The 22729-nt window shown below is 39.8% G+C and overlaps 2 protein-coding genes across 2 annotated transcripts; both read right to left on the reverse strand.

Moving 5' to 3' along the window:
• Positions 1-2414: 2414 nt before the first annotated feature.
• LOC147896516 (uncharacterized) lies at positions 2415-4068 on the reverse strand. The gene is made up of 5 exons (XM_087381834.1): positions 3659-4068; positions 3338-3553; positions 2932-3241; positions 2661-2813; positions 2415-2497 (listed from the first exon to the last, which is right to left on the reverse strand). Exons 1-4 carry the CDS (start codon positions 3959-3961, stop codon positions 2707-2709), a joined length of 936 nt encoding a protein of 311 aa, XP_087237960.1. The 5' UTR covers positions 3962-4068; the 3' UTR covers positions 2415-2497; positions 2661-2706.
• A 2679-nt stretch (positions 4069-6747) lies between these two features.
• LOC147896517 (uncharacterized) lies at positions 6748-8537 on the reverse strand. Its single transcript, XM_087381889.1, has 5 exons — positions 8460-8537; positions 8047-8328; positions 7726-7941; positions 7359-7620; positions 6748-7185 (listed from the first exon to the last, which is right to left on the reverse strand). The coding sequence occupies exons 1-5, from the start codon at positions 8535-8537 to the stop codon at positions 7079-7081; spliced, it is 945 nt and encodes a 314-aa protein (XP_087238015.1). The 3' UTR covers positions 6748-7078.
• Between the last annotated feature and the right edge of the window lie 14192 nt (positions 8538-22729).

Below are 22729 nucleotides of genomic sequence, written 5' to 3' on the forward strand. Positions count from 1 at the left end.
CAACACTCTATGGTAAGGGCATGAAGCAGCTTCTTCCCCCTTTTTCCAATCAGCCTCAACTGTGACATTAGAGGGCTTCCACTACTCTCATCAATGCATTGGAATGGGATAGGTAGATTCTTTATTTACAAAAGTTTGAAGCATGCTCTAGGTTCTTATGTAGTAGCTGGTACGTTTTTTGGTTGTTCATGATAGGTTGGGGATTGATTGTTTCTCCCCACCTATGCCCATTTTTAGGTCTCTTTGTGGACTATGTGGGATGGAGATTACTCTCCCACCTCTATTATAATCGCATTTTGGCCATTTTGGAATGGAATATGTTACTGTTTTATGTAACCTAATAACACAATACTGTTTTATGTAACCTAATAACACAAAGACAAAGGAAACATCCTTAATCAAGCATATAACTCATCCCTACTGAAATCAATCTAGAGATAGGATGATCTACTGGTATCATTGCCCCATTCACATACTCTAGCTTCAACAAAGACAATAAGAAGTATAATGATGACAATACAACCTAACCTTCCACTAGTAATGACCCGTATCCCTACACATGACATACTAGGTAGCCATATACCCATGCTCATCATATTCTCTATGATCCCATTTAGAATCCAACTGAGAAAAAAGTCTACCCATTGCAAAAGATAGCTCTCAAATTACCTTATAAGACACTGAGATGGCCAATACCACACCAGTCTCTAGTATTACTTCATCTGCAAATGTTAGGACATAGACCAATGGTACCAAAAACATCCAACCATAACCAACCCAAAATAAGGTAGACAATAACTTATGCAATAACATAACCTTAAACACCAACACAGCAACATCCGATGTAAACATAAGATGCAAAACACAAAAAACAAGGGGTAGCTAAGCAAACCCTAGCCTCTACAATGTTGTTGCTGCGTGAGAGCCCAAGCTCAAGGCTTTGAGCTTGAGAATCGGTTGAGAACTAAGCTAGTGGCCATGCCTTAAATTTACACCCCTAATACCCTACTTTGTAGGGGGAGCTTGGGTACCTACCACAATGGAGACATTGAGGACCATGTGGGCCGTGTGGGGTTGTTAAGAAAAGGATAGAGGGCTCAAGGCAAATATTTGACTTTGAGATGGATTGTGATAGTGACTAGAACACATTGTTTGCTACAAGATCGTGCAAATAGTGGAGCGAGATGGAGGATTGTGGCTACCTTTAGTAGCCCAAGATCCTTATAAGATAAGGGGGCTATACTAAGGAGGGATAACTTTTTAGCACTAATCCATGGCAAAAATGCCCTTCATGAATTTGGAATTCAAATTCAAAGCTATGGTTATCATCAAGTAGTAATAGGGAGCTAATTTTTAATTTTTGAACTTTCCAGAAAATTCGTGGAAAGTCAAGCATAGGTTAGGTGAAGGTTCATACTAAGGCATTGTTCATCGAAAAGAAGCGGTTGACATGTCATCTTTTTCTATAAGGAATACTGGGTAGCAGCCACCTCCCTATTATGAGGAATATTGGGTAGCACCCACCTTCCTATTATGGTGGCTACTAGCAGTTTAAAGGCATGCACCTCTTTACTAGATTCTTCACGTAAGGGTTCTTCTAATATGATATTGTGGTGGTTTTGTGGGAAATGGGAATTTTAATGTTTAGGTGGCATGTGGTCTCCCACCCTTTTTTTCCTCTAGAAAAGTGTTATTGGATTAGTGAGAAAAATAGTTTGGGAAGCATTTGGGTGGTGACAATGATGTAAATCCATAAATATAATGATATTTAACTTGGAGAATTACTTTTTCACATAAAACCCCTTTTCCCACCATATTAGGATTGCATTAGGGTTTTGCCATTGGCTGAAAGAACGGGGCTAAGGGTGCGTGAGTGCGTGGAGAGAGAGAGAGAGAGAGAGAGAGAGAGAGAGAGAGAGAGAGAGAGAGAGAGAGAGAGAGGAGATTCCATATCATAAGAGAACTACTTTACATTATGTACACATTACAAAATGAAGACGATGTCAATATATAGTCCATAGTCATTAAGGAAAAGGTGGTAGTTTATCGAGTGAACCCTTTAGCGTACTTCGAAGACGCTTAAAATTTCATTATATCAACATATTTTTCCACTCTGTTCATATATGTTTTGAAATTCATAGAATGTTTAGAGTCAATTTTTGATATTACAATTGTTTACCAAATTTGAATGAATTTTTTCGTGTAAAGGATCTTTTACTATTCATATTACTAGGAGGTCTTTGGACAGGTTTATTTGGACAAGATAATGTAGGGGCTTTGCTCCAAATTGTACCCATGAAGTTCAAGTGCCTAACTAACAGAATAAAAGAGCAGAAAATGCAAAAAGACAAATTGACAAATTCATTTCTGTTCTATTCACACTCATTGCACATTAACTCCTTTGAAAGATTCGATGAGTTTGATGCACCACTAAATGGCGAATAAAAAATCTTCCCAAGTATACAATCGACTGTATTTCCTGGACGATGGGTTCATCCTGCAAGTGCCGAGAATGCAAAGCTGGTTGAGCTGTATGTGTACATCCTCATAGCTAGATGGTTGGCCTCACCAACGGTTACTAAATGGGCCTTATGTGTAAAAACGACTGTGTGAAAGACCAAGCAAAACGCTGAAAACCGTGTAACTCTATGGGAAATAACCTGGAGCCCCCCTCGCTGTCGATTTGTTCCAGGTGGTCGCAAATATCTATTCGTTCCGGAGAGCGCTGCCTTTCCTTTGCTTTCTCTGCTTGGATACTGTGTGTAACACTCTCTTCCTATTGTGACTTGAGGAGCCTCTCTTCTTCTCCAACCCTGTAACAAAAACAGCTAACATGACCAAACGCAGGTAGCACATATAAAAATTGAGGGCCCCCATGCCACATTCAAATTCAATTTGATCCGGAAATCGAATACTGATCAAGAAGCTTGCCTGGCTTATTGTTAGATTTAATGAATTGCTGTCTCTCCCGCCACATACCAACCTCGGGATGCTCCACTCGGGACACGGACTCTGGACTGCGTGGAGATGACACGCCCCTACTGTCTTGTGGCTCTACTTTCTCCTCCTCCCCGATGTTGGAAGGTGAGCACACAATGTTCGATTTACTGTGACCAGCCAAAGCCTGAGGCCGGAAATGTTTTACCCAAGGGTTTGCCAATATTGCCTGCTGAGGTGGCAGGGGAACAACCGGTTCCGAAAATACTATCGATCGCCAATCCCCTTGTTGGAAACATTTGAACTGCAGAGAACATGAAATTAGTAGTGCACAGTAGAACATGAAATTATTAGTGCACAGTCGAAAACGTTTTGAAGGTTAAATTCTCCATAAACAAACCTCTGTAGATCCAAAGACCAGCCTTGCAGGTTGTGATTCCGCAGAGTTCTGCTCTTCAAAATCCACATGATAAGAAGCCTGGCCACACAAACCAACAGCGCAGTACTCTCCGTCATACATATTCCTTACGAATGTTTCTTCCATGGAACTCAAGTAGGAACTATGCTCATGATCCGTCCAACGTCGTGTGCCTGAAGAATCGGTCGTTTCTATGGTCTGAAACAATATTCCCATTGAATTAAACGTAAGCGTGCAGCAAATTACTTATAGGTGCTTTGATTCACGACCACGAAGAGAAACACCAAAGAGCCATGATCATACCGTGGCGTGGGTGACATCTTCTTCATTCAAGGTAGGCGTGTTCGATTCTGAACAAGGCACGAATGTGACTAAAGAGCTCGCGGAACTGCATCTTGATAAAGAAGGTTCACGATCATAAGTCAACGAGCAGAGAGGAGGAGGATCTATATCATCTGAGTCTCCGATGAATCCTTGGTTGACACAATCCGCATCTGCGATAAGAAGAGACGATGGTTGTGGCATGATGTTAGGAGGAGCAGCAAGGTAAGGCGTGTTGTTGGACTGAAATGTGAGAACTGATGAGTCCCACTGAGAATAACTCATCCACGTACATACATTTATTTATTTATTTTAAGAAATCTGTGGATAGAGGCGGTTCTGGTACACAACTACTAAATATCTGCAAGCCTCGCAGATATTTGTCCGTGTTGCACGTGGCAGAATACCCGGGCGCCACGTCACAAAAGTGCTTCCGCTTTTCCCCCTTCCTCCAAGATAAGCGTTAGCGGTTTTGGAGCTCCCCGTTTGGTAGAAAGTCACATTGAAAGATCGACTCGGGGCACTCTTTTCCTTTTCTATGTTCTATATGAACCTCTCCACCATCAAACTTCCTTTCGTGGTGGTTCTCCACTAGAGGACTTCCTCGTGGGTTTTTAAAATTCAAATATGATTACATTGTAATAAAATTGAATTTTATAACATTACCTTTCCTTTGTGTTACTAGCAATACTATATAACATTTTGTTCATTCTTCTTTTAACTATTTGGCCATGCCACTATTACATCAATTGTCCTTAAGACCACCCTATTCACTTTCATGAAAAGTAAGGTTGGTAGTAGAGCCCCTTATGGTGCATTGAATAAACCCATGCATGTCCTCCAGTACCCTAATATCCCCTAACAAGGATAACAAGGTGCTATAGCCATTGGAGACCTACTAGGGTGGATACAAACTCTATCGCAAAAGGCAATGGTAGCTAATTGCACACATGAAGGAGGAACACAACCCCGAAAACATGATATTATGGGCCCCAAAACCTTAACTTAACCCTGAGGAACCTTAAACTAACCACCATGACTTAATTAACCATGTCCAAAACATGATTTCTCCCTTAATATCCTCATCCTCTTCTAAGATCCCTAACAGGGTCAAAAATTAACTAGTTCATTGATTTATGCTCGAGAACGACCATTAGAAATCGACCCAAGCTACCTAGTCAAACCCCACCATGAAAGAAAAGAAAAAGGGAAAATAAAGGTGTTGTACCCAGAGAGCATGCTCGACAGATAATTCAAGGCTTTTGCATTTACACCATACCAATAGTTGAGTGTAAAGTCCAATTCACCCAAAGCTATTTTAAATAGATTAGCCCTTAATCTTTTTTTGGGGTAAATGGAGCACCAAAACTGTGTTTGATATGGCAGTCTTTACTCTTCTTTTCTGTAGAGTGAAACGATTTAGGCTCTTGTGGATTGCATGCAATCGCATGGAGACATTGAGGGCCATGTGGGGTTGTGAAGAAAAGGATAGAGGGCCAAGGCAAATCTTCGACTTTGAGATGGATTTTGATAGTGATTAGAACACATTGTTAGCAGGGAAAAAGTAGGGGAGAATTTTAGCCCAAGGGCTAATTTAGAGGCTTTCCCAAGTTGGTTTGGCTAATATTTAGAGGTTTAAATTTGATAAATTAGCCCAAAAATAATGGTGGGCTAATTTTTAGAGCCTTAAATTTGATAAATTCACCCTAAAAGTGGCAATAGGGCTAATATTCATTACTTTATATGGGAAAAGATTCGCCCATTGACCTACACTATTATAATCTTGTTCCCTCCTTATTTTTTACCTTGATTGTTTGCTACAAGATCGTGCAAATATTGGAGTGGGTTGGAGGATTGTAGCTACCTTTGGTGGCCCAGGATACTTATAGGGCAAGGGGGCTGTACTATGGAGGGATAAATTTTTAGCACTAATCCATGGCGAAAATGGCCTTCATGAATTAAAGGCACGCACCTCTTTACTAGCTTCTTTACCTAAGGGTTCTTCCAAAAGTCTTATGATATTGTGTTGGTTTTGTGGGAAATGGGAATTTTAACGTTTAGGTGGCATGTGGTCCCCCACCCATTTTTCCATTTTCCCCATAGAAAAGTAGAGCTCTTGAGGTTTGTGGATTTGTGAGAAAAATAGTTTGGGAAGCATTAGGGTAGTCAAAATGATATAAATCCACAAATATTATGATATTTAACATGAAGAATTGAATTTTCCCATAAAACCCCTTTTCCCACCATATTCAGATCGCAGTAGGGGTTTTGCCATTGAATAAAAGAACTCGACCAAGGGTGCATGCGTGTGAGAGAGAGAGAGAGAGAGAGAGAATTTTCATTTTTACAATTGTTAACATTTGAATGAATTTTTTCGTGTAAAGGATCTTTTAGGCCCTCTACACACCAAAGGGCGCCTAATGTTGGGCAACAATTTGGACCAATAGAAAGCCACCATTTAAGGTTTGCATGGGCACCTCTTTACACACACAATGCCCAAGCTTAAACCTTTTAATCCAACGTAGAGTCCGCGTCATGCCCTGAGAAAGGCCTTCCTTGGGCAACCGAGCTTGGTTGCCCACCGATGGGCAGGGGTGGATTCAACCAATCACCATGCCGATTTAAGTCCCCCAGCTCCACACCCATCCGTGCCCTCATTTTTACAAAAAGGGTTTGTACTTGGGCAGTGTGTAAAAGGGGTGCCCATCCGTGGGCACCCATTTTTTAATGATCTCACAATGGGCAATCATTGTGTACCAGGGGGTGCCCATTCCAACCCACGCATGAATTTTTTTGGGTGCCCAGACTTTGGACACCCTTTGGCAGTGCGTAAACAGCCTTAGTATTCATATTACTAGGACGTCTTTGGAGAGGTTTATTTGGACAATATTATGTGGCATTTATAGTATGTTTTAGAGCATGGCTTTTGGGTAGATAAAAGGAGGAATCAAAGGTACACTTCCAAGACAGGTACACTTCAAAGACAGTAAGGGCTTTGCTCCAAATTGTACCCATGAAGTTCAAGTGCCTAACTAACACAATAAAAGAGCAGAAATTGCAAAAAGACAAAGTGACAATTTCATTTCTGTTCTATTCGCATGCATTGCACATTAACTCCTTTGAAAGATGCGTTTGATGCACCACTCAATGGCGAATAGAGAATCGACTGTATTTGCTGGACGATGGGTTCATCCTTCAAGTGCCGAGAATGCAAAGCTGGTTGAGCTGTATGCGTACATCCTCATAGCTAGCTGGTTGCCCTCACCAACGGTTACTAAATGGGCCTGATGTGTAAAAACAAATTCCAACGACTGTGTGAAAGATCAAGCAAAACGCTGAAAACCGTGTAATTCTGTGGGAAATAACGTGGAGCCCCGATTTGTTCCAGGCGGTCACAAATATCTATTCGTTCCGAAGAGCGCTGCCTTTCCTTTGTTTTCCCTGCTTGGATACTGTGTGTAACACTCTCTTCCTATTGTGACTCGAGGAGCCTCTCTTCTTCTCCAACCCTGTAACAAAAACAGCTAACATGCTAAATACATGACCAAACGCAGGTAGCGCATATAGAATTTGAGAGCCCCAATTAATAGCCATTTTCCTGATCCGGAAATCGAATACTGATCAAGAAGCTTGCCTGGCTAATTGTTAGATTTAATGAATTGCAGTCTCTCCCGCCACATACCAACCTCGGGATGCTCCAATCCGGACACGGACTCTGGACTGCGTGGAGATGACACGCCCCTACTGTATTGTGGCTCTACTTTCTCCTCCTCCCCGATGTTGGAAGGTGAGCACACAATGTTCGATTTACTGTGACCAGCCAAAGCCTGAGGCCGGAAATGTTTTACCCAAGGGTTTGCCAATATTGCCTGCTGAGGTGGCAGGGGAACAACCGGTTCCGAAAATACTATCGATCGCCAATCCCCTTGTTGGAAACATTTGAACTGCAGAGAACATGAAATTATTAGCGCACAGTAGAACATGAAATTATTAGTGCACAGTCGAAAACGTTTTGAAGGTAGTCTTTCTCATTGTCAAGATCATCATACCTCTGTAGATCCAAAGACCAGCCTTGCAGGTTGTGATTCCGCGGAGTTCTGCTCTTCAAAATCCACATGATAAGAAGCCTGGCCACACAAACCAACAGCGCAGTACTCTCCGTCATACATATTCCTTACGAATGTTTCTTCCATGGAACTCAAGTAGGAACTATGCTCATGATCCGTCCAACGTCGTGTGCCTGAAGAATCTGTCGTTTCTATGGTCTGCAACAATATTCCCATTGAATTAAACGTAAGCGTGCAGCAAATTACTTATAGGTGCTTTGATTCACGATCACGAAGAGAAACACCAAAGAGCCATGATCATACCGTGGCGTGGGTGACATCTTCTTCATTCAAGGTAGGCGTAATCGATTCTGAACAAGGCACGAATGTGACTAAAGAACTCGCGGAACTGCATCTTGATAATGAAGGTTCACGATCGTAAGTCAACGAGCAGGGAGGAGGAGGATCTATATCATCTGAGTCTCCGATGAATCCTTGGTTGACACAATCCGCATCTGCGATAAGAAGAGACAAGGGTTGTGGCATGATGTTAGGAGGAGCGGCAAGGGAAGAAGAAATGAGGCGGAGGCGTCTGAAATGTGAGAACTGAGTTCCGTACATACATTTATTTATTTTATGAAATCTGTGAAGTTTTGGTACACAGGTACTAAATATCTGCAAGCGTCGCAGATATTTGTCGGCGTTGCAGGTGGCAGAATACCCGGGCGCCACCTCACAAAAGTGTTTCCGCTTTTGCCCCTGTCTCCAAGATAAGCGTTACCGTTTTTGGAGCACCCCGTTTCGTACAAAGTCATATTGAAAGATCGACTCGAGCGATTAAACTCGAGTTCAGTCAAGTAACCTCTGGCGTGGGACCATCAAACTTCCTTTCGTAGAGGACTTCGTCGTGGGTTTTTAAAATTCAAATATGATTACATTGTATTAAAATTGAATTTTATAACATTACCTTTCCTTTGTGTTACTAGCAATACTATACAACATTTTGTTCATTCTCTTTTTAACTATTCGGCCATGCCGCTATTACATCAATTGTCCTTAAGACCACACTATTCACTTTAATGAAAAGTAAGGTTGGTAGTAGAGCCCCTTATGGTGCATTGAATAAACCCATGCATGTCCTCAAATACCCTAATATCCCCTAACAAGGATAACAAGGTGCCACAGCCATTGGAGACCTACTAGGGTGGATACAAACTCTATCGCAAAAGGCAATGGTAGCTAATTGCACACATGAAGGAGCACCACACCCGAAAACATGATATTATGGGCCCCAAAACCTTAACTTAACCCTAAGGAACCTTAAACTAACCACCATGACTTAATTGACCATGTCCAAAACATGATTACTCCCTTAATATCCTCATCCTCTTCTAAGACCCCTAACATGGTCAAACATTGACTAGTTCATTGATTTATGCTCGAGAAGGGCTATTAGAAATCGACCGAAGCTACCTAGTCAAACCCCACCATAAAAGAAAAGAAAAAGGGAAAATAAAGGTGTTGTACCAAGAGAGGATGCTCTACACATAATTCAAGGCTTTTGTATTTACACCATACCAATACCTGAGTGTAAAGTCCAATGCACCCAAAGCTATCTTAAATAGATCAGCCCTTAATCTTTTTTGGGGCAAATGGAGCACCCAAACTGTGTTTGATATGGCAATCTTTACTCTTCTTTTCTGTCGAGTGAAATGGTTTAGGCTCTTGTGTATTGCATGCAATGAGCTTGATTTTGTGCAATGCATGGGAATTGCACCAATCAAAGGGCAAGTGGACCCTTATGCTCGTAGCTATCAATCTTTCCTCCCACATAAGAGAAGGGCCACCTGTCCCCTTGTTATTATCATGTGTTTTCAAACATGAAGAAAATCTTAGCATCACTCTCTTTGTGCATCCTTACTTTCAAAAAAGTAGAAAAATATTCTTCACTTTTCAACTACCTAATTTTCTTTAAAGGGAATACTTAAGAACCTTTTCTTATAAGAATATATATCTCTGAAATAGTTATAATTCCTACATTGATTTGCCACCAACCTAAATTCACAATAGTGAACTTCATAAATGGTGTGTGAGAATGAGAGAGAGAGAGAGAGAGAGAGAGAGAGAGAGAGAGGATCTTCATGTTCAGATCATATAAAAACATATGCTGCATGTAGGTTTTGTGAACTCTCTAATTGATATACCCATTTTTTTAGCCAACATTATATGGGTACATATTCCCATATGGATATTTAAGCTAGTGCAAATAGTTCTCCAATATAGGGCTATGGCATTTGCATGTCATAGAAAAGGCTAGTCACACCTTCCCTGCTAGAAAATACAAAATAATATGTATACATGTTTCTATGCATGTATAATCATACCTTCTGTATAAAACTCTGTATAAAACATAGCACTCAACTCTCTATATGTCATCTAGGTCCCTTACTTTATATCTACCCCACCTTTAAAGCCCCCTTCCCATCACTCGTACTTTACACATGGCCTTCAAGGGGCTTTGTCATTGGAATGTACGTGTACATTGTCTCCAAGCACTCAAAAAGAGCCCTTCTTTGCGATTCCCAAGCAATTCTTCTTCCAAGGGCTTCCATTCATCCATGTTGAATGACATGACATGCAAGGTTCTCCATGCCTAGTAGCTTCATATATAACTTTATAATACTCTTCTTCTGCAATGATGGTTCAAGTGATATAAGTGAGTTAAGTGGACTAAGTGATTTAAGTGGTATAAGTGATCTAAGTAGACTAGATGATTTAAGTGACTTAAGTGATTTAAGTGGACTAAGTGATTTAAGTGATCTAAGTGAATTAAGTGGTATAAGTGATTTGAATGGGTGATTTTAGTGGACTAAGTGATTTGAGTGATCTAAGTGAATTAAGTGGTATAAGTGATTTAAATGGACTAAGTGATTTAAGTGGTATAAGTGATCTAGGTGGACTAGGTGATTTAAGTGACTTAAGGCAAGGCATCTCATAGGACATACTTTCCTAAATTCAAGTCCTTGGCTTTTGTGTCATGTATTTGTCACCTAGAATTTGTGCACCACATAAATTTTCTAGCACCATATCCCGGGAACTGCAAGGTGCCTTCAGTTCAGATATTAAAGGAGGTCTTTTTGGGCATTATTAGTTGTGACGTCTTGACCTTAGGAGATTGTAAAGCATGATTTATCCCATACATGGGCGATGACTGATTGTTCATAAGCTGCCAGGAGAGTGGATGATCATGTAAAGCAAGACTACATAGATCCAGAACCTTCATGTACCGAACATGGTGAGGACCAAGTTAAGTTCAGAGAGGAATTGGAGTAGCAAGATGCCATAGATCCCTTACTTGTAGAATTCATAAACACGAATCTCAACTACATGTATAAATTTGAAATTCCAAGCTAATAGTACCTCAACTAATAGTGCCACTTGTGCAATCAATCATGGCTAACAATAATTCTTTTGTTCATCATAGTATCTTCAAAGGATAGTAGAGGATCTTGATGTGCATGCTAATAGGTTTACTTCAGTGGCATTGGCCAATAATTAGTTCATAGATGCGAAAAAACGAAAAATCTTTCCAACCACTTTAGAGGGGTTTTCTAGTGATTGGTATGCCAAGCTTGGGGCACATCATCTTGCAGCTTGGGATACAGTTATTCATTTGGGGACTATGGTGTTTGCAGTTATTATACCTGAAGAAGAACATGAAACCACTATGCCAAAAGAATCTATTGTTGCTAAGGAGCTTTTAGGATGGCTCTTCAATTTGCCTATTATGATGAAACCACCCATGGTATGAAGGAGGGTTAGTTTCCAAGAGGTGGGGGAGCCTCCAAGGGTTCTCAATGCAAATTAAGGAAAAGGAGTTAATGAAAGATAAAGAGTAATTTAAGTTGTCTAAGACTTGTTACCCTCATCAAAAGTTTCAAAGGGTGTTAGGTTTAAGGAAAAGGACCAAATCTTATGATCTATTAGATGACCTAGAGAAAGTGAGACCAAACATTAATTGGCTGTAGTTATTAACCCTTTCTCCCCAAGTGTTGAAAAGTATTGGCTTTGTCTCTAGATCAAAAAAGGGAGGTAGAACCTAAATTTTTGTCGGTGTTACATCATGTAGTAAAGTATGGGCTCTTACTATAGAGGTGGAAATAGGAGGTTATTCTATTAGAGGAGTACTCTTGATGGGGGCTCTGGCCTATGAGATATGCAAAGGATTTCTCCAACAAATTTAAAGTTACTTCCCTTTGTTATCCGTTTTGATGATCAACATCGAATTAAGCCAGCAAGAGTGGTCCCAAAAGTAAGAAGTATTATTGGAGGTTTGTCTTTCTTGGTTGATTATGTGGTTCTATGATCAGCAACTGACCCTTATCTACTCTTGTTATGTAGGCCTTTACACCATACATAATTAGTGTGCAAGTATGCTATAGTTTACAGACCATGACTTTAAGATCAAATTGAAGATACATAGAAAAAGTTGTATCCCTAAAAAATTCCTCAATATACTTATTCTGGTACCACTAACTAGTACTTACTCCTTTGCTACCCCATTTACAGATGAAGAAGAAGTCACATCGGTGTTGGTGTGACATCAACAAATCATAAGGGGAAATGCAATAGGCTGGAGAATTTGAAACAAACCATAGGGGCTAAGGCCGTTGAGCAGAATATAGGGGAAAAGGGTTGTAGGACAATGCAAAGAAAGGGAAAGGAAATAAATAGAGATGATCCCAAAGAAGTAACTATACAAGCCAATAAGGGAGAGGAATTATTATTGGGCTGAAGCAGTTGCTACAGCATTTTACATAATGAACAGGACTCCCACTGCAGCAATACATGGCATGACGCCATGTATTGCTGCAATCTTTAGTGGTTCGGCGATCACCTTGACATGGATATCAACCTTATTGAGGTAGCTAACCAACACCCCCCAAGGTCAAGAATCTCATACCTCTTTGGGTACCTTGTTCTACAAATGAATTAGTTTTTGTCTTACTGAGGATGATAGTCGTGAAGTTGAGAATAGTCTCACTTGTAGTTCTAGGCATTCTAGGCCCGATGGTGAGGTCCAAAGATTGGGCCTATGGGGCCAAGGTTCTATTGAAAGTATGGTGAAGTTGGGATCACCTATGGAGGTGTCAAAGGATATGGTATTGTATGGGAATCATGGCAGAAAGAAACGAGTGTCAAATTTAACTAGAGCTTGTCACAATTGTGAAGATTCTCACCATATTGTAAGAATTTGTCCTACCTATTCAAAAGTACCCTCAATAGAGTCCTTTTGAAGAATTTTTTGTTCCACCAAAAGAATATAAGGACGAGGTGGGGAAGGTAGAACAAAATCAATAATTTTCTATTAGAATAGCTTGTTGCACGCATCTTGAGGAGGATGTTGTGTTACATTTGATGCAATTTGTAGTAATAGCTCTCCCACTACCTCAGATAAGACAACTTTGTATTGGCACACATGTCATAAGGCTGGCCATTTTGTAGTTTGGGAATAATTAAAATGGGAGTTCCTTAGAGCTATCCCCTAGTAAAGCTATTGCCAATTTGATTGAGTGTGGATCCTTAGGATGTTCTACTAGGATAGGAGACGTTAAGGAGAGATAGGCTAATATGAAAATAGTTTTTGGTATAGTACAACAAGGAAGACTCTATAGATATACAAGGGTTGAAAGGGAAGGTATATTAGCATGTGTTCCTAGTCAGCACCGTGGTTTGGTTCTATCAACTTGAGGTGTTGGTGCTTCCAATGAATGGTGAGACTAAGGTTTACGTGGATACAATTAAATCTATTTTGTATAGGGGATTAAAGGGTCTCATGGTAGATCAATTACCCATTAAAGGGGACATAGGAGTTAACAAGGTAGGATTACATCCCATTGGATTGGTAGATGAGGTTCATAACTTTATTGTGGATTTGCCAAGTGTGACATGAGGGATCCCTTAGGGGGTATATCTAGAGCTTTAAATCATTTTTCAATATAAGATTTAGTTTGATTTTTTAAAGTCAACAAGTAAAGTGGTTTATATTTCCGATTCAACTAAGGCATTTAGTCCACTTGCATAAGGTTTCCACTTTAGATAGTGCTATAGTGGAAGCCAAAGATTAGGAATGTGTAGCTCAAGTAAAGCAATCAAGTTTCTACAACTTCAACCAAGTTGAAGTTAGGCATGTGAATAAGAAAAGTACTATTAATGTTGTTATGGCTGTGTCATTAAAACTCGCTAGCATATTTAAGGATAAGGTAGAATGTATTGAGAAGAACGACTAGGCAAAAAAGTGTACCAAGGATTACCTTCCTTTATTCTTAGAGCACATTGTTGAGGAGATTAGACCAATAGAGCAAGCTATTTATGCTCAAGGATCCCTAATGCATGATCCCTTGAACAAATATTACTCTAAACCCATGGTGGTGCAAGAAGTCAACTTAGGGAATAAAGAGGCAAATAGTTAATCTAGGTGGAGGATTAGGGAATGGCATGAGTATGTAGTGGTTCTTACTAAGTTGAAAGATGTGTAAGATTGGTCATAAAAAGATTTAAAGGGTATTCTTGCTAAGTTGTGTTAGCATAGGATTCAATTCTAGTTCCATATAGTGAATGAGTATCAACAATAGTTATTGTGCCAAAAAAGAGTGGAGATCTTTGCGTCTGTGCTAACTATCATAGGCTAGTCATAGGCTCAATGCTGCTACTATGAAATATCATTTCCCACTAGCATTTATGGGTACAGTTTTGGATAATGTAGCATAGATGGTTTTAGCAAATATAATCAGGTGACTATACATTCAAATGATCAGCCAAAAACCACGTTTGTCATAAAATACAAACCTATGCATGTAAGGTTATGCATTAAGAATGATTAATTCTCCACCCACATGTAGCGTGTTGTTACTATTGCATTCCAAGAATAAATGAGGGACTTCATGGAGGTGTTCCTTGATGACTTTGTGTGCACATTTCCAAGAAAACTAATTTGGAATATCTATAAAAATGTTTGGAATGTTGTTGTGAATTCTGTATGCCTTGAACCTGAAGAAAATTTTCAACCTTATGTCTTATTTTAAGGTTATATGGTGTCAAGGAAGGGTTTAACAATAGATTTCAAGAAGGTGCTTAATATTTTAGCACTATAGGTTTTGCAAATTGTGGATGAGTTGTAGTCTTTCCTTGGCTTGTGGGTCTTTAATAGCCAATATATACGATTCTATGCGATTAAGTCTATTAAAGAAGGGTTCTAACTTCATGCGGAATTATGAATGTGAACAAGCATTTTGCTCGCTTTTTTTCAAGCAATAGTTATAGCTCCTATATAAATTCCTTCATACTAGGAGAAGGAATTCCATGTTTAAGTGCATGATTTGAACTTTGTTATGGCAGCATCTTATGCCAAGTTGATTTATACGGGTCTGATCATCCTATTTATTATGCTAGAAGATGATTGGTAGCCACACAAAGGAATTATTCTACCATGGAAACAGAAACCCTTGGCAAGGTGATCTCAGTTCAAAAATATAAACATGATTACTTATTATTAGCCAATCTCTTTGTATTTTATGTCATCACCAAGCCTTGAAATATTGATTTTCAAGTATGCTTTGATGGCAAGGATTACACGTTTGCTATTGCTTTTGCAAAATTCTTAATTTAGGGTAGTTGAAACCCAAAAAGGACCAGCTTCTAACAAATACCCTCTCCTAGATTATTGAGATGAGGAAGAGGGAGTGTCAAATGACTTTTCCAATGCTTCCTTGTTTTAATGGATGTGGTACTTGAATGGAATTTTTATGTGTCAACAAATGGGTAAGCCTATGCCTATGCCTAGTGATAGCATGAATTGTGTCAATGAATGGGTAAGCCTAATACCTATGCCTACTGATCGCATGACTTGTGTCGACCAATGGGTAAGACTATGCCTAGTGGTAGCATGGATTTAACTCCCATCATTCCATTTAAACCATTTGAGAAATGGGATATTGTTTTGATAGGCCCAATTAACCCACCAACTAGAGAAGCTCCTAATCAATATATCTTAGTGGATGTCGATTATGTCACTAAGGGGGAAAAGCACATGCCTTCATGGAGGGTAATTCAAGGAATGAGATTGTTACCCTACATGAGAACATCATAGTGAGGTTTGGCTTCCCTCTTGGGTTAGTCTCATATCATGGTACTCATTTCTTGAATAGATGATTTAAAATTCTTTTGCCACCTAGTGCATTAAGCACTGGAATACTTCAATGTATCATCCTAAGTACAATGGGCAAGAGGAAAGTATTAATTGGGTCATTGGCAATGTGTTTACTAAGACTTGTAATTTGCATCAAGTAGATTGGGATAGGCAATGTTATGGGTTACTACACATCTCAAAAGGCTACCACAAATGCAACTCCTTTCTTATTAGTCTATGGTCAAGAGGTAGTGTTTCCTTTGGAGTTAAAATTAGACTTTTTACTGATGGAAAGATGCACAAGTTGCGAATGGAGGACTCTGTTAAGGAAAGGTTAATTTGATTAGATAGTCTAGATGAGAGTGAACGTCTGTCTTGCAAACAAGGGTTGTTGCATGACTCACAAGGGTGCTAGAAATGCAACTTCATTCTTGTTAATATATGGTCTGAAGGTAGTGTTTCCTTTGGAGTTGGCATAAGAGTTTGTATTTTTGGCAATTCAGCACAAGTTGTTAATGGAGTACTCTATTAAGGAAAGGTTATTCTATTAAATAGTCTAGATGACAGTAGACATTTGTCTTTGTACACAAGGGAGGGACTTATGAAAAGAAAAAGGAAGCAGTGGCTCGATTGACACTGAAAAGATAAGGAGAAGTCCTTTGAAAAGTGCCACTTGGCATTGATGTATGACAACCATTATGTCAAGCACCCAAGTAAGCTAAACATGAGATGGATGGGTCCTTACCTGGTAGTGGAAGTATATCATAATGGGTCAGTATAGTTAGCAAAACACAATGAAGTGTTGTTTAAGACGATTAAATGGAACTAGGTTAAAAGGATACCGTGGTGAATAGTTTTCCATTTACCTGAGGTAGAGTAGAGTAATGGGGGACTTTTCAGATAGATTTTTGTATATATGAATTTTTTAAAGCATAACATTTTTTGTACTATGTATTAAAAGACATGAGGTAAACCCTTGAAGTTTGATTACACTAGTTCAACCAGTACATAAGATACCTGCAATTTTTACTACAATTGAATTTCCACTTGGCATTGATGTATGGCAATCATGATATCAGGCACCCAAGTAAGTTAAACATGAGATGGATGGGTCCTTAACTAGTAGTGGAAGTATATCCTAATGGGTCAGTAGAGTTAGCAAAATTCAATGAAGTGTTGTTTAAGACTCAATTAAATGGAACTGGGTTAAAAGGATACATGTTGAATAGGTTTCCATTTACCCAAGGTAAAGTAGAGTAATGGGGGATTGTTAAGACTCTCTTCAAATAGATATGTATATATGAGTTTTCTTTAAAGCAAAACTTTTTCTGTACTATGTCTTAAAAGACATGAGGTAAATCCTTGAAGTTTTGATTACACTAGTTCAACTTGTACATAAGATACCTACAATTTTTACTACAATTGGTTCAAAATGTACATGTAAAAAGACAAGAGAAAGCAAATGGAAATCATAAAAAAATTATAGAGTGAGCATCTATTAATTTAGCTTTGAGGACCTTGATCTACCTTTCCATCTCTGTAGAAAGCCAACATGTCTTCTTTTCTAGCTACCTTCACCTTTGCAAGCTCTTAGGATTTGCTCTTTAGCGACCTTTTGTGAGCTCCCACCCTAGCAATCCTTTCAACTTATTGGACTATCTAAGAATCCACGTTCTTTTCTCTCTTATGCTAAATGAATTTTGTGAGCTCATTCCTAATAACCAAGGTCAAAATTTGCATCTCCCTAATCGACACCTTCTCTGTAACTATTTTGATATGTTCTCATGATAATTAATAAATATGGACCATATCCCTACAAGAAATATCCTTCCCCACTTGAAGAATCTCTCGTTGAAGTTCTTGGCACTTGTTGATATGCTACCCCATCGATGAAGACTTGGCAGGATCCAACACCCAGATCTGAACTTTGAGAGAAACCCTCTATTGGAATATGAAGCCAAAGTGAGTCAAAAATGAGTGTACTAGGTGTCTAGGGGGTGTTTTATAGTCTAGTGACTCCTAGACATGCCAGGTGTCATATTGGGAGTTATCCCATATACACTATGCCTTTCTAGATTCTAGTGTCACACTATATAGCATTGTACTTGTCTTGAGTCATACACATCAATCAACATCAAGCTTTATATCATGTGAGTATTTTGGTTATCATTGCCTAGTGCTTGTTCTTTCCCTTATGCTTTCCATATTTCCATTCTGTTCCTAGTTAGCTTGGCATTCTCCTAGTGCCATGTCTTTTCGTATGGTATCAAAGCCTTCCCTTCCTCCTTGCTTCTCCATGAGGTAGAGGGTAGCCGGAAAGAGAAGCTGCCCTCTCTTCTCTTGGAGGAGCTCCCCTTCCCTTCTCTTCCTTCCCTTGAGCTCTCCTCTCCTCACCCTTAGCCTCTCCATGAGCTGATCTACATTGACATTGGAGCTGCCATTAAAGACTTTGGAGCTGATCTACTTTGCAAAGGAAGAGGTGACTACTGGGCGACTGGTCTTCCTCAATTTTCTAACAATTTTTCTCCCGTTTTTTGTCATGACGACTGTGTTTTGGGCTAGACAATTGCTCTTCTTCAAGTGTTTGGACTCCTAGCTCTCCTATTAGGGTAGGCACCACCTGATTTCGACACTTCTCCAAGGTTGTTTTGACTTCAAAGAGCTGTTAGGACCAACCGCCACATTGTTTTTTGCCCTAAAAGTTGATTTATCAAATTTTGGCACATTCACTTGGCATTTTTCTCCCTTGAGCATTGTTGCTTATCTTTGAGCCTCTCCTTCGACTTCAATGACTCTCCGATTGGCACATTGAGAGTCATGCCGTGACTGCTCCATGTAGCTACCCCATGGACTTCACCAATACATATTTTGGGGCATCCATGCCTAGTGCTTCATTGACATCGTCATCAACTCACAAGGATGTGCACACATGTGCATTAGCTACTTGGAGGACATCTCTTACTCCTAAGAGATCTATTTTTAATTATTCCTATAGCTTGATGTATTTTGGGGTCCTCTGCCCTAGGTAGTCCCCCTAAAATGATATGTATTAAGTGTTTGGTTTTCATTGAGTCTAAAGGTCCTCTACCTTGGATAGTCCTCCTAAAAAGATGTATTGGTTTTCCTTTTTTTTGTGTGTGTGGCTTCCTAACATGTCCTATTATGAAGCCAAGGGGGGATGTACTGTGGGAGCCATATGTATTGGCTTTGATAGGTCTATTTGTTTATTAGGTCTGGGTTGAGAGTTCCAGGATGTTGGTGCATTGGTCTCCTAGACCTCTGAGTTGGTCATGCATCCATGCATGATGAGCCTCTGAGCCATGCTAGATGAGATTCCTATGTTATGCTCACTAGCCTCTGAGCCATGCTCACTTGCCTCTGAGATTGTGTGGGAACCATGTCTAGTTCTAGATTGACATGCACAATTTTGATGACCGTCATTGTCATGTTTTGTTCTTGGTTCCATTCGAGTAGTCTCTCACCTTGCTTTCATGGGGGGGTGTTCGAATATGAAGCCAAAGTGAGTCAAAAATGAGTGTACTAGGTGTCTAGGGGGTATTTTATAGTCTAATTTAGGTGGGTAAGAAGTTTTGGTCATGAGTTTTGATGGAGGTTCTCACCTCCATAAGGATTCAAGGCTCTAAGAAATGTTTGTAAGGTTTAGAAGATGGATAGGGTTGCCAGATCTAACTACGGCTTCAAGGTTGAGAGAGTGTTGTAGGTTTTGGAAGAGTTTAGGGTTGAGGACTTGAGAGCTACTCTCAAAAAGGGCAGAGGAGATGGAGGAGGGAAGGAGCAAAGAGGAAGGGCAAAGGGGGGAGGAGGAAGGGCAGAGGAGAGGGAGGAAGGAGCAAGGAGGAAGGAGGTGGAGGGAGTAGGGGGCATGGAGGGAGGAGGTGGAGGGAGGAAGAGGAGGAAGGAAGAAGCATGGAGGAAGGAGGTGGAGGGAGGAGGGATGAGGAAGGAGGAGGAAGGAGGGGGAGGGGAAGGGAGGAGGAAGGAGGAGGGAGGAGGAGGAGGAGAAGGGAGGGCAAGGAGAAAGTGGAGTGCAAGGGTGACAACATGCTCGACCACGTTGATAGTGTAAGGGAGCATGGACACTAGGAGAGCAAGTGCATGAATACCAAAGTGACTGATTACTAAACCCCAAAGAGTGGGAGCTTCTTTGCATTAAGAGATTTTTATAAATGTTCTTGCGTTTCTATCCCTACACAAAGTGTATTCTCTTTCAATCTCCAGCATAAAATGTATCCTCTTTCTCAAAGGATTTTAGCCTTTTTCTGTCTAAAACATGATTTTGCAACATTGCCTATATCTTTTCTAGAGAGTGTTTATGTTGTCCCTATCCTATTAAATCCATAAAATATACTTTCAAGCTCAAGTTATTACAAGCAGACTTGTGCCGCTACTCCACACACCAAGAATCTCATATCAGTTGCCCTTGACTATGCTTTTGATCCTTATTGCCGCATGGTTAACAAATCCCTTTGACATATTTGATTGTCTTGATGTTATGTTTGAGTATGTGGTCAAACTTGTGGTGCTATTTTCTTTACCTAGTTGTAGTGGTAAAGTTGTCAATAGTGTCTTAGTTGGTGCGCTTTTTGTGGATTATCTAGAGTTTTTGATCAAAATCTAAAAATTCAACATTTTTGCAAATAGATAGATGTATCATCATCGTAGTCCAAATCTCCATAGAGTTTTACTTAGAATAAAAAAAGCTAGTATAAACCATTTCTTCAAATAGATAGATGTATCTCCCATAAAGTGATTTGGCATGCTGAAGATGTGACTTGCAGTTTCAATATCTACAAATAGAACTTTGGCTACACTTAGAACCACAAAATCGGTATATGAAGGGGACTAGTGCAGCATGACTAGTTCATTCATCATTGTTTCTTGAGAAATTACATTAGAAACAAAACTTTGACTACACATAGAACCACAAAAGTAGTAAATGAGAAGGATTAGTGTAGCATGACTAGGGCATGGGCATTCATCCCCATTTCTTGAGAAATTACAATAGATGTCCAATACATATATGTTTGAGCATAGCTTCATCTCAATTTCTAACAATAGCTAGGTATTTAAGGTGAAGTGCAACTACCTGTCAAAACCCAAAAACCATCACTCATTAGCTAGAGCATTGGAGAACTAGATATCCCATTAAGGTAATTAAAGATGTCAAAGAATATTGACTATATGACTTGAAAATAATCTATTGTATCCTAGCATCAATAAACGAAGACTAGAAAGCTTTACCTCTAGAATAACTTTGGATCTTGAGTTGTGAGGAGCTGAATCTTTCCTTGGGGTTCTATTTGTAGCTATTTGACATTTAATCTAGAATCTCCACTTGACTCCAAACATGAAATCATAATAATTATACTTCAAGGCTTTGCTTGCCTACTTGTAGACAAGGGAATGTTGAATGAGTGTTAATACAGTTGTAAACTAAAAGCTTTTGAAGTGAAAAAATAGAGAAGCATTCTAGAACATTCTAAATTATGAGCTATGTAGTGGTTTCTTTATCTTCCCATTACCCAGGGTCCCACTGCAAAAGCTTAATTGGGACACCTCCATAGAGCCATAGCCTCCATGAGCCCAGGGCGATGAGAAGCGGGTCAGGATCCAAGTACAACTGTGAAAGAGAGCCATGCTCCATGAAGCCCACTATCCTAACTGGCTGAAACGGTACCTCCAACAAGATATCATCTGTGGATCTGGACAGCCTACCCCGCGAAGAAACATCAAAGACTAAGGCATCCTCATGTGTGTCATGAAAAGCAATCACCTGTAAAGGAACTCCCAATCTGGAAAATGCCTTGGTGATTGACAATACCATAGTTCTTAGTGGTACTTTGCAAAAGGGTCTTTAGAGGTTGTGGGGTTTAAAGGTCACTGTGCCTTGTCGAGTTGACACTTCAACATATGGAACAAGCTCACTAATGCCTATTTTATTGCTTGTACGCACCATGGATGCGCAAAATTAGGAGTGTTGCATGCTAATTTATGGAAATAGTATTTGATCAAGATGAGTGCATCCCACAAGGCAATAACCTATAAAGGAATACCCGTCCCCGTGAAAGCTCCCAAGCTCCTAAATCTGCGAAGCTTCTCGGTACCCAATGCCTTCGTAAAAATATCAGCCACAGCCTCAATGGGGGTTAATTTTGCTTAAGGTAGCAAAATCCCCAAATACAAAATACAAATAAATGATGATTTTACATGGATTTTGCGAATCCCCAAATATTTACATAGCAGAGGCTTCAAGTATGCCAATGAAAGATAAGAAACAAAAAAGCCCCAAAATTTTAGGGAGCTAACTCATCAAATTTATGTGTTGAAGTAATCGATCACAAAAACTTTTGGAGGAGGCTATAGAAATCCCTCAGGAATAGAAAGATCACTCTTATTGTCAGACAATTAATCCACAGCTATTGCATGTCATGCGATTTAAAGAGAAGCTCAAGACGGCCATGAAAGAATAAGCGAGTGAAGCAGAGAAGTTGGCGAGCGATGAAGTTGGCGACGAAACAACTAGAACACCAAAGAAGTTGGTGGTAAAGTTGGTGATGAACGTGTTGCGAATATGAAGTTGGTTCCATATGTCATCCACGGTGGGCGGGGGCTAACTTTTTAAGATAGAGGTTGATGGCATTGGCAACGCCACAGGCTTACTAAATCGATGGTGACTCGTCGCATTGCGTGCATGGTTATCTCTTACTAGCCCTCATGTGTTGGGACATGACTCAGACTCAGCCTTCATTATATGACGACACTCTGTGTAAAGAATAAGGGAGAGAGATAGGAGACTCA

Source organism: Dipteris shenzhenensis, chromosome 11, assembly GCF_047967505.1.
Source record: "Dipteris shenzhenensis isolate YYH24624 ecotype China chromosome 11, Dip_SZ_1.0, whole genome shotgun sequence".
Lineage (NCBI taxonomy): Eukaryota > Viridiplantae > Streptophyta > Polypodiopsida > Gleicheniales > Dipteridaceae > Dipteris > Dipteris shenzhenensis.

Excerpts from the sequence above, each read along its gene's own strand:
- LOC147896516 (XM_087381834.1), bottom strand. The coding sequence starts at position 3,961 with ATGAGTTATTCTCAGTGGGACTCATCAGTTCTCACATTTCAGTCCAAC. Across the intron at positions 3,554-3,658 it reads AAGATGTCACCCACGCCACG|ACCATAGAAACGACCGATTC; the intron begins GTATGATCATGG and ends ATATTGTTTCAG. Across the intron at positions 3,242-3,337 it reads TGGTCTTTGGATCTACAGAG|TTCAAATGTTTCCAACAAGG; the intron begins GTTTGTTTATGG and ends TGTTCTCTGCAG.
- LOC147896517 (XM_087381889.1), bottom strand. The coding sequence starts at position 8,537 with ATGACTTTGTACGAAACGGGGTGCTCCAAAAACGGTAACGCTTATCTT. Across the intron at positions 8,329-8,459 it reads GCAAAAGCGGAAACACTTTT|TTCTCACATTTCAGACGCCT; the intron begins GTGAGGTGGCGC and ends TACGGAACTCAG. Across the intron at positions 7,186-7,358 it reads ATTGGAGCATCCCGAGGTTG|GGTTGGAGAAGAAGAGAGGC; the intron begins GTATGTGGCGGG and ends TTTTTGTTACAG.